Source organism: Pelodiscus sinensis, chromosome 3 (genome assembly GCF_052426305.1).
Source record: "Pelodiscus sinensis isolate ZL-2025 chromosome 3, ASM5242630v1, whole genome shotgun sequence".
NCBI lineage: Eukaryota > Metazoa > Chordata > Testudines > Trionychidae > Pelodiscus > Pelodiscus sinensis.
The window spans coordinates 80999282-81011588 of record NC_143054.1 but is presented as its reverse complement, the minus strand read 5'-3'; the positions used below and the strand labels follow the sequence as shown (position 1 = coordinate 81011588).

The 12307-nt window shown below is 41.3% G+C and overlaps 1 protein-coding gene across 2 annotated transcripts in view; it reads left to right on the top strand.

Annotated features, from left to right (window-relative positions):
* The window catches only part of CDK19 (cyclin dependent kinase 19), a 185587-nt gene that overhangs the window by 100117 nt on the left and 73163 nt on the right, over positions 1-12307 (top strand). For both annotated transcript variants that reach the window (XM_075923110.2, XM_075923111.2), the window contains one exon: positions 1074-1214. In XM_075923110.2, coding sequence (XP_075779225.1) covers positions 1074-1214 — 141 coding nt within the window. The remainder of the gene's footprint in view (positions 1-1073; positions 1215-12307) is intronic.

The window sequence follows — 12307 nt, the reverse complement described above, 5'->3', positions numbered from 1 at the left end:
CATTTGAGTTACTGGGTCTGGCCTTATTTCTGTTGTCACTTGTACTTATTTATCTGGTACAAGAAAGAATTAAATCTTCAGCACTGGTCCTATCCTACCACTAAGCTATCACCACCATCTCTAGAACATATTTACTCTTTCTTTCTCTTCACCCGTACACTCTTTCCTGAATTAAGCTGAGATCTAATTCCATATATCCATTCCCCATCACCTCTCCTCTCGGGGATTACCCAAACAATACCTGAATTACCCTTTTCTCAGAGATTATCCAAGTGGATCATTTGAGTGCATTTTGGCTTGTTGCATATAGGACCCACTCAACTAGAGCTCAGGCAACCCCCTTTAGAGACCCACAGGACATACACTTGGGAGCTAATTTTATATCTTTAATAAACATTAGGCCTTTGATCGGAGAGCACATCAGATTCCAAATTCGGAGGACAGTTCTGTAGTTAAAACTTCTGAGACCCTCTTTATTAATGTGGGAAATGCTAGCCTGCTGCCATAAGTGAGATTGATGCTGACCAAGACTTGAGGTGATAATGATTACTTAGCCCTACAGTAACTATGGTCTTCAAGTTGTTTTGTCCCTATACATCCCATAACCTCCTCTCTTTTCTGTTATTTTCGAGTCCAACTATTCTGGGATTATGAATTAGCCAGGAAGCCAAGAGGCAGTCAGGGCTGGTCTATCCCATATGCTCTTGGGTGTGTGCAGGGCACAGATGTGGCTCCAATGGTCATTGCTGGACAATAAATAAATAAATAAATTCCAATCTCACACACATGCAGCACATAGTTACCATAAATGGGGGAGGGAGGGCATGGAAAAACATTTCTAAGAACCACAGTGACTCTAAAGTTGTAAGTAGTCACTTTTTTCATATTATCTAGATTTTCTTTTAAAATGAGTAGGTGTGTAACACTGAGAACGCACATCTGGAAAATAATTGGAGGCCACTTTTGCAGTGCAAAAGGCTACCCACCTATTTCTTTCTTTTTTTCTTTCCCATATTTGATGTTAAGGAAACTTTTTTGTTTAAAAACCTTGTTTCTATTTGTTTTATTTCTAGCATATTATCAAGTTTCACCGTGCCTCAAAAGCAAATAAAAAGCCCATGCAGTTGCCAAGATCCATGGTTAAATCACTGCTCTACCAGATCCTTGATGGAATCCATTACCTCCATGCAAACTGGGTACTTCACAGGGACCTAGTAAGTACTCTTTCTTTTTAAATCTTATATCGAAAAGTTCTCATATGTACAGGCAGTCCCCGGGTTACATGGATCCGACTTACATCGGATCCCTACTTACAAACAGGGTGAGGCAACCCCGCACTAGCTGCTTCCCCCCAGCAGACTAGGGAGACGCGAAGCTAGCGCCCCCCCCCCCCGCAGCAGACCAAGGAGACGCGGAGCGGCTTTTCTCAGCAGATACCTCAGCTTGAGAATAAAGGACTGAGGGAAGTGAGATGTGGGAGAATAAAACTGAGCTCTGGAGAAATGTTTGGCTAGAGTTTCCCCTACAATATATACCAGTTCCGACTTACATACAAATTCAACTTAAGAACAAACCTACAGTCCCTATCTTGTACGTAACCCAGGGATCGCCTGTATTCTTTGGAAGAGGCGGAAAAGTCACAAGTAATAATCTTGCATATCGATCCTTACAGTTCTTCCTGTTATTGTTGTTGGATACCATTGGGCACTTTAAAAATGAAAACAAACTATGTGTTCTCATTGGTTTTTATCTGCCACATCTGAACTAAGACAATGATACTGCATCCGGTAAAAAGAATGCAGATACCAGTATTTGAAAACAATACACCAGCCAGCTGATATGTATTTGCTGGGTATTAGTATAAGTGTATGCTCTACTTTAAAAGGGCAGGTTACTATGAAGATGACTGATAATTTACACATAAGACAAACAGTGCCTAAGGTTATACCAAAAAACCTAGTGAAACACTAATTTCTTCTGTGGAGTATTATTTTATGTGATTTTTTTTTCTGGCTGTGGGAAGTGAATTTGAGACCACCTTGTCAGGTTTCCAAGTTTCTCATGACTACTTGGCTCTTGAAAGCATTTAAAGATTATGAAAGCTGCCAGTTGCCCCATGTACACTAGACATATTTTTTAAAGTTGGCCACCATTTCTAACACTAATACTGTGAAACACTAATGCTGGCAGATCACTCATATTTTAACCAGAATTTCTTTAAGCAAGGTAAACAACGTAGTGGTTAAATGTTCTATCATTGTTAGAACTTCGCCTTTTGTGGGAGATCGAAAGAAAAGTAGTCTAGTATATACACGGCTGCAGAAGGCTAATATTTGGATTTTTTGGGGGTAGTTACCAGCAGCTTTGTGGTCTGCTACTACCATCTTCAAAAGATTGTGGCAATTTTCATGTTTTGGGGTTGAGACATGGGTGATTGTTTCCATATGTTAGTGATCAAATATGAAAGGAGGGAACCAAACTCAGATTTCTAGTTGTCAGGATAACTGCTTCATTGCAGAAAGTTAATAAAGTTAATTAAAGTTGACCTGTTCCTTAATGGTTTATAAACCTTTAAAAGCTTATTCCTCTACTCTTACATAGTTGTGCTTTTCTGTGTCTGGAATGATAGCTCTGAGCAACAGCAGGAAACAAAATTAAAAAATAGGACTGATTGCAGTGCTGAACTTCCCACTTTCCTCAGAAGAAGCTCTGTGAAAGAGAAGTGTCACTTATGCAAAATGTGAAGAAAATTAAAAATGGCTTAAGACAAAAACCTAAAACCAAAAAATAGCCCAACTACATACAAGCTAAATGAGCATAAATTATTTTGGTACCATGTCACATACAGTCTCAAAGATATATTCTTTAAGACTACATCTACACTACGAGTTTTCTCGGCAAAATATATGCTAATGAGGGACTTATTTGCATGAATTGTGATCTCATTTGCATATTTTTTCCGATCTGGTTTTTTGCTCGGTTTCTGGGCAAAAACAAGCAGTGTGGACGTTTTCTTGTTGCACAAAATACCCTTTTTCTGCAAGATCGGTAAACCTCCTTTTTTGGGGCATAAGGATCTTGCGAAAAAAGGGGGGTTTACACAAAAAGAAAATGTCCACATTGCTTGTTTTTGCGCAAAAACCCCAGCGCAAAAATGGGATCGGCAGAAAATACGCAAATGAGATCACAACTCATGCAAATGAGTCTCTCATTAGCATATTTTTTGCCGAGGAAACTCGTAGTGTAGACATAGCCCAAGAGCATGGTTTCTTGGCAAGGTAGCTACCTATAAGAAACCTAAACACTTGGGAATTTCTCTCTTTAACCAATGCTATTTACACTTAGGTCAGCTGATGATTCTTTTGTGGATCCTATCTGTTAGTATATATGGAGCAAAGATGATGTCAGGAATCTCTTTATTCTTCCTCAGAAATAACACAGTTTTCTTTGTGGGTTGGAAGATTTTATTTCTGTATCACATACAAAATGATTATGCCAGTATTTTCTATAATAGGAAGGGAAAACTTGAAGTTTACCAGGTTCTTGTTTAAGTGGTGTAATTTATTAGGAAGCCCTTGCATACCATAGCCAGAGGTGCTACAGAAAACCATAAATACATACATGCTGTATTGGTAATAAGATACTCATAATGCATGTATGTTTTAAAAGAAAGAACTTCAGAATAAAGCCCTTTTTAAGAATCTTGTAGTCAATGTGTAACCTATTGATGCACAGCAAACAATAATTTAGTTTTTACTATTGTGATTCACATACATTCTTAAGATTGGAGTTAATATGCTCATTTAGCAATACATTTGACCTTTTAATGATAAAAAAACTCAGTTCTTTCCCATTATATCAACATTATTATCTTTTTGTTATTTGTACTTATAAAACAATTGTACCTATATTCCCACTGAATCAAAATGCGTGTATGTGAACTATTTCCCTTACTCCCTAAGCCTGATATTTGTTTCTTGTGTAACCAAACCAACTAAGAATGAACACTTTGGAAACAAAACAGTTATTTCTGTTTTATGTAAGGCAGTATTTTTCAGCAGGGCACATGGTGTCTAGCTGATTAGATAGTATAATTTCTACTTATTTGTAGCAATTCAGCAAGAATAAGAACCTTGGGAAAAACATGACATGTTAATGTCATAAATTTACAAATGTAAGTAATAAAATTTTCAAAATATTTGTCTCATAATACCATCATAATACCAGTCAAACTGTTTGAATATAATACAACAGAAAATGATGTTTAAAATTTGCTGTATGCAAACTACATTGCAAAAATGCAGAATCATAAGAGCTAAGGGCTTGGCTTGCTGGAGTAGTAGGAGATGTATAATACATTTTATTATGCTGTTGCACTTAAAATAGCAAAAAAATAGTATAGCAAAATTATTTTAAACATTAATATTTATGGAGGTTTTAGAATCTGTATTCTTGGATATTAGAAAATGGTTATGCAGAGATACTATTTTTAAGACCATCAGCATTGGCCAAAAGAATCACTGTACATAAAGAATTGCAAATTGGTAAACAAATTGAACAGTTCAAATTGACAAATCCAGGAAAGATGACACATAACCATAAAGGAATGTGCGAGGATTTAAGAAAGCCATGGGGCCAAATTGAAGATGTGAGTCAAAGTTGTGTAATTAAGATTTTCTTCCAGCTCACTTGTTAATGTATTTTAAGCTGGTAGAACAAATGTCCTCTAGATTTGTGCTCAAATTCAGAAATGATGCATAAATTGGTGAAAGTTAAACCCCATTTTGCTTGTTTATATCTTCTCAACTAAGTATAAGGGGGAGTAATCTAGAGTAGTGTATATATGCAGTGTCACCACAAGTAAGTATACATCAAGTTAAAGTCAAAACTATATCTTATGCCACCTTCCAGCTGCTTGATATAGTAGATTTCATTACAAATGGGTAGAATTGTCCAACATATCTAATGGATCTTTTCATTGCGATCTCTTCTGTTCACATCATATACCAAATCACCCACAGCACCTCCCTCCCTTTCTTCTGGCGAGGGCTGTGAGGCCTCCCTGGTACTGGGGGGTAGGAGGCAGCAGCTCTCTGGTCTCCCCGGAACTCCGGGGGTAGCCATGTGGCTTCCTGGGTGCTCTGGAAGGCAGGGTGGGAGCTGTGCCTCCTGCCTTCTTCCAGAGCGGGTCTGGGAGCCACCCCCGCTCCTCCCTGCTTCAGCCCAGACCAATCCCCCAGTAGCTGGTGGCCGGGTTGGGTGGAAAAGAGATGGGGGCAGGGCAGCCTTGGACCCTTCCTTGGCAGCTATGGGGTGGGAGAGCTGGGGCCAGGGTGGCCTCGGCACTGGGCCCTCCCTGTGGCTGGGGAAGGGGGAAGAGTTGGGGCCAGAGCAGCCTCGGACCCTCCATGGCAGCAAGGTGGGAGGAAAGCCTCAGCGAGGCCTAACCCCCTGGCAGCTAGAGGATGAGAGCCAGGCCAGCCACGGCCTTGGCCCAGCCCAGCCCCCCGTGGCTGAAGCGGGAGAGTCAGGGCTGGCCTGATCTTGGTGGGGCCCGGTGGCTGGGGGAGAGAGCCAGGGCAAGCCAGCACTGCCACACCTCAGCCTGGCCCTCCTTGGTGGGTGCGTGGGGAAGCCGGGGCTGCCGACACCCAGAGAGGGAGGTTGGCAACCATAGCGAGCAAGGGCACCGCTGCCAAGTTTTACTTACATAAAAATGTAAATGTAAACAAAATAGAGAATTCACCATAGTGCCAGTGTTAGTGTTGAACAATTGTATTTTTACAAATGAAAAAATGATTATCTTCTTATAAGAATTCTGCTTTCAGAAGGATAAAGGCTAATACTACTCAGTTAACAAATGAGATCCTTAGGAAGAATTATGTTTTTGTCTTCATCTTCTCAAATTCTCTGTTTGGTGACAATTTGGAAAATGTCATCATTCTAAGATTTAAATGTTCAAGTCAAATAGATTATTATTGGCTACTGAAATTATATTCTTTGGATTTAATGCAACTGTATCAGATAAAGTTTATATCATTGGAGTTAAACTTTTTCTGAGAGAGGTTGGAAGACTAAATGGCTTAGTACAAATAGGATTAATTTTTTAGATTAAATATTTATTTTTCATCAACAGGGAAGTTGTTTTGGAGAGGATATTTCTTACCCGATTATACTATTTAATTAGGTGTACATTTTTTATAAAAGTGATTAACCTTTGAAATAGTTTACTAGGGTTAGTGGCATATTCTCCATCACTGACAGTTGTAAAATCAAGATTGGAAGTTTTTTCTTTAAAATATCCTCTAGGAATGATTACCCTTGCTGCCACCCTGCACCAAGCTCCTAGGTAATCCCCTGGGCCCATAGATAGGATAGTTGAAGCATCCACAGAGGGGGCTCCCCAAAGCTGAGGGCTTGGAGTGGCCATCTCGAACCATCCTATGGACGGAACAGCTCTGCCCCCAGCACCTGAATCTGGGTATTGGATTATGCCGAAGATGTCAGGATTCGAGGTCTATGCTTTCTGCTCTCTCATTTTTGCTCAGCAATGAGCGCCAACATCTGTATTACTGTGGGAAGCTCACATCGCATCCAGGTGCAGTATCTGTCTCTCCTTCCCTGTCCGTACCTGGAAAGGCCAGGCCTTCCACCTTAAGCAATTCATGAAAATTGCCATGAGGCTGCAGTTGTATCCTGGGCAGTGACACCCTATTAGTCCCCATACATCAGCCTGAGCAGCCCAGAGGTGTACTTCCCAATGCAGAGTCCCTGTCTGGTTCTACTAGTACTAGTGCTTTGGATCCCATGCCAGGGCCTATGCATGAAACATATGCACATAAGCTTTACTGCTCATATGGCAGTAAATCTTGCTCCAGATCCAAGAAAGAAGCTGCATCATCCATAAGTTCTAGCCACAAAGGAGGTGTGTGTTCCAACGCTGATAAGAGCAAGAAGTCACATTTTTTGCCAGATCTGCTAGTCCCAGTTCCTGAACCACGCACCCCTCGTGCATTGGATCTGCCAGCACAGCATGAATAGTCAGTCCTAAATCAGGCCCCCTTACTAGCCCTGGTTCCATTCGTGGACTGGATGCCATTGACACCAGAGAGGTTCCCTTTGTCCCTGCACATGGCTGTGTCATTGATGCCCTTCTATTTCCTAGATGACTGTCAATACTAAGAGCTGCTCAGGAGCATAAAAAATGCCCTTCAGATCCTGTTGGCGGTACAGGATAATCAGCCTCAGCTACTAGGCATTTTGCATGAATTGGTACTGGTCAGAGTGGCCCTACTATTCAATAACACCATTCTCCAACTAACACTTACCATGTGGCATATACTGGCCACGTGTGCCCCTGCCCCAAAATGAGGGAAAAGAGGTACAGTGTCTCTCCGAAGGATTCTGACATACTTACTCCTATCCGCCATCTAATTTCTTGATGATCCAGGCTGCTATGGAGCAGGCCAGACAACAGTTTTAGACAACGTTTGCAGAAATGACATGCAGAACTAAGTGAAGTAAGTAAGTGTGAAATGTATTTAATCCATGATAACAAAATCCTTAACAGAGTATATAAAGGACCAAAAGTATGAGAATGAGAGGAACCTGTCAGTGTTAACAAGTGTGACAGGTCAGTCTGGAGGGCTAAATTAGAGACAGAGAAAGGCAGCTCTAAAAGGCAGCAAGGGCCCTGGCTAATCAGGAGCAGGGGAGACAAGGCTGCTGTAAATCAATCAAAGCCAGCTGATCTCACTTTGAGGCTGCCACAGAGCCTTTTAAAAAGAGGCCTTCCCTGCAGTGAGGGAGGAGGAGAATGGAAGAGGAAGTGGAGCGAGAGGAGGCAGAACAGATAGGGAGAAAACCAGAAAAAAATTTTGAAAGATAACAGCAGCATTGCCAGAGGCAGCAAGGTGGGGTGAGGAGCTCCAAGGAAGGGTTTCCTGGCATTCTGAGAATCCAGCTCATAAGTGGAGAGAGGACTATTTACGCAGCCCAGGCTAACCAGGGGTACCTACTCTGTTGCCCTTTGTAGCTAAGGGTCAAAAGCTCAAACCCTGCCAACAGCAAGCAAAGCCAGTAGTGCAGTACTGAGGTTGCCAGATTAAGGATTGAGCAAGGGTCTGGGAACCCAGGAGTAGGGTTACTCTGCCTTAGGAATAGCATATTTTACTATTATGTTAGGTCTGTCTTTTTTTTTCTTTATATTTTCTTTTTATGCTCTGTCAATTTTGAATCTGCTGAAAATTGCAGAATTAGAGTCAAGTTGGATGAGGTAATATCTTTTATTGGACAAAGTTGGAAGAAGAAAAAAGAGGGGTTATTTAATTTTTTTCCCCTCGCCATGCCAGCCCAGTCTGCCTTTCAGAAATCTCTACAATCAAACCTGGTGAATTGTATTGACATTGCTTGCCAATATTTTGCCTCCATTTCCTCATCAGCACCAGGAGGCTATTTTTCTCAGGCTGTTTTGCAGTTTTCTTCTTGTCTTCCCTTGGTCTCCATCTTAAAGGCAAAAGGTCTTGTCCAGCCGCTTGAGTTGTTTAGAGGAACTCAGCTTGTGGTATTTCCATTTTCACCTTTAGCTTCATGCACTGAAGGCCCAGCTGCCCTTAACACTTCCCTCCTAGGTTTCTGTCACTTCATTTTTGAGAGTTTCTTCTAAGCAGGAACTTGACTGTTTGCTGTCTTTTCCCCTTCTCCCCTCACCTCCTTGCCCATAGTTACTGTTGGATTTTTTCCTGTGCTTCATGCTCCAAAATCTTGGCAGTCAGACTCAGACAAGTAAGAGAAGAACAGAGGACTCCACAAAAGCAACAAGGAGTCCTGTGGCACCTTATAGACTAACAGATGTATTGGAGCATAAGCTTTCGTGGGCAAAGACCCACTTCATCAGATGCATGTCAGGGGACTCTACAGGGGTTCTTTCCATCAAACTGTCACAGTGGCCTGCTCTTATTGCACACACTACTTCAGGGAGGGGCCAAGTACTTCCCTGCATTGGTCAACCTACCAGTTGTCGTCTTCTTCATCAAGGAGTTTCTCCAGAGTCTCCTTGCCCAGGGACGGTCTCCTCTAGCTTTCAAGCCACAAATAGCCCACTATTTCAGAGCTTGCTTGAATTTTTCAATGATCAGGGCCAGGACCTAACAGACTCAGGCCAATTCTTGAATGTTCATATCGGTCCATTTTTGGATTTGTAGTAAAGAGAGAGTGGATACATTAATTAAAGAAGCAAAAGGTGTCTAAGCAGAGGATGCTGCTACTTTTAGTGTTTGGATTACAGAACTGAAATCTGGGAACCATATTTGAGTTTTATTCCAAGCATTACCATTTTGTTACGTTAGGTATGTCCTTTAACCCTCCTTGGTTTAATTACTTCATCTGTCATCTAAGCTATTCAAGAGAGTTGAAATCATTTTGACTAAGAAGCCTGTCATTGGAAAATGCTGATTCACCAAAAAGGCTTTCCCAGGCCTAGATGAAATTGTTAGTGTGTGGGTAGCAGGAGAGAGATCATCACAATGAAACAGTTCTTTGTTGAAAAATCCTAATTAATATTTGCACGTTTTGAGATCCTCACGTGAAAAACTTTATCTATTGCAAATTATATAATTACCTTTTTGATGAACTCATCTCAGTGAGTTGTAGGGTTGCCAGATGGTTTCAGCAAAAATACCGGACACACTAGACATTACATCACAATCTACTTTACATCTTATTTAGAAAATACCAGATATTTATATTTTCTCATTTATATTTTCTCAATTTTTCCTGAACGGAAAGCTCAAATACTGGACTGTCCAGTTCAAAACCGGACACCTGGCAACACTAGTGAGTTGGAAGTATTAAAGAACATTTAAAATAATAGTGGACAAAAAGCTTCCTTAATTGTTGGGTACTTTATACAGTATATCAGATGTTTGGTAAACTAAGAAAGAGGCTCTCATCATTTCTATTTAGGACTTATAGGTAGCGAGAAATTGGTGATGTTTGGAAGGACTCCTAAAGAGCAGTGGAGTGTTGTTAGTATTGATTTATAGAGTGCTGTAAATTTACAGTGTACTCTGCAAGCATGAGTAAGATATGTGTCCTGTCTCAAAAAGCTTGTCCCTAAGACCATGATTAATTTTAAAAAATTATCTAAAATGTTGCAGAACTGAAAGTTTTTTTTACAAAATGGGCAGTTTTTCAATGTACCTTTTCAGATTACAAATTAAGTAAAATGTATGTGCTTTTGAAAGATATAACCTACAGTGAGCAATACAAGAATTGCTTTAAAGAAGTTTGATGGTCTCCCCTTCCACAAGTAAATATGAGCAAGAATTTTCAAAAGCTGATATCAAAAGTAAATTTAGACTTGTGTTTACTCATACATCTTTTGACAACCAGTTGCTTAGCAGGAACTGTGTTGGAACCTGCCCTGCTGCCAACATTTTGTGCTAGGGTAAAGGTTTTCTTGGCACCATTCAAAATGTATACATGCCTTTCTATAAATAAATAAATAACCAACCACCCTGTCTGCCTGTTCATTTAGCTTTTAAAATATGCTTTCTAGTTAAGAACGGAAGTCCTTAGATAGATATCACTTGTAATGTTTTTGATCTTGATTGGCGTTTTTCTACATCTGTCTACTAGTTCTCATATTGTACGAAAAGAGTTGGGGAGCCTATTCTTCAGTAATTCCATCTGCCCATACAGCATCAGTATCTTATCGTAGTATAAGTATCTTAAAGGGTGAAACCAGGATTTACAAAAAGGATTTCTCATGTTGCCAGCTTGGGAGTGTGGTAATGACTAGAAAATATTTGAAAGGGTGGTTTCTGCTTGAGTGATTTGGAGTAGCGTGCTGAAAGACATAGTGGAAACAGATAGTACTGATAACTTTTAAAGAGATGTTTATTTGCCATCCAATAATGTATGATTGTCAGCTAAAACAAGGTTTACACATTGACAAATAGGTTTCTTTTTGATAGGCCTGTGTTTTCCATCTTTAAAATGTTTATCACCATCTGCTTCAGAAGGGGAGGAGTGTCCTTAGAATACTAGTGTGTGTCCTTTCAGTTCTAGAGAAATTAAGGCTAGGCCTACACTAGGGATGTTAAATATCAGTTAATTGAACAGTTGACTAACCTCAGACATTTTTATCAGTTACTCGACTAGTTTATAGTCCCTGGGGATGGGGCTGGCAGCCAGTACACTCTGGTCCCACTCCCAAGGAGCCCCCAGGGGCAGCAGTGCAGGGTGCCAGGTGGGAGCTGCTCCACGAGGGGAGCCAGTTTAAAAAACAATGCGCTTTGCAGATCAGCTTCCTGTCATCCTACGCTGCTGCCTGGCTCCTTATACTCTTTACATGAAGAGCCGCAGTGGGGGTAGGTCACGGACCCAGCATGAGCCAAGACTGAACTGGGCTGCTGGCGAGCCTGCTAAAAAATTTACTGGCAAGTGAGTGGAGGAATGCATGTAGTCTATAGCATTAACCTATAAGCTTTTGCTTATCAGTTAATTGATTACACTATTACATCCCTAGCCTATACTGTACACCTTACAACAGTGCTGCTGAGCTGCTGCGGCCACACTATTGTAAAGTGTGCTGTGTGGCCACTCTTTATCACTGAGGGCATGTCTACACTAGAGCGTTATTTTGAAATAAGATATTTCCAAATAACATGTCTATATACAAAATGCATTTTGAAGTAGCATTTGGCTATTTTGAAATAGCGCGTCCACACTGATTGGACACTGAATCACATTTAAGGTCGGCTGGAACCAGTTTTGGTAGAGCAGCAGATCAGGAGTTAGCCTCAGGCAGCAGCCACACAAACTATCTCAGGCCTGTGCTTAAAGGGACCCCCCCCCCGCCCCCGGACAGCCGGTTCTCAGGTTTCCCTGCTTGCTTGCCTACTTCGACGAGGAATAGCAAAGCATTTTTTTCTCTGCGTGCTCTTGTTGTCCTTACTCAGGACACCACAGCTCTCTGCAACATGGAGCCAGAGCTGCCCCTGGGCACTCTGGTGCTTCTCGTGGATGCGTTGCTGCAAGCCTGGCTGCACTTGCTGCAGGCTGCCATCCGGGAGGTCCATCAGGGGGCTGTCAGTATCTAGGATGCCCTATGGGAGAGCTTCCACCCTGAGGAGCACTAACAGTCTCCCTAGTGTGCCCCAATGGAGGCTTGTGTGTCATTCCTCCCTCACATCCTTCTGCTTACCCCTCTCTATCTCCCTTTCCTGATGTCAAATAAACTACACGTATTTTCATGAACACAAACTCTCTTTATTTAACAAAACTGGGGGGGGGGGGGGATGAA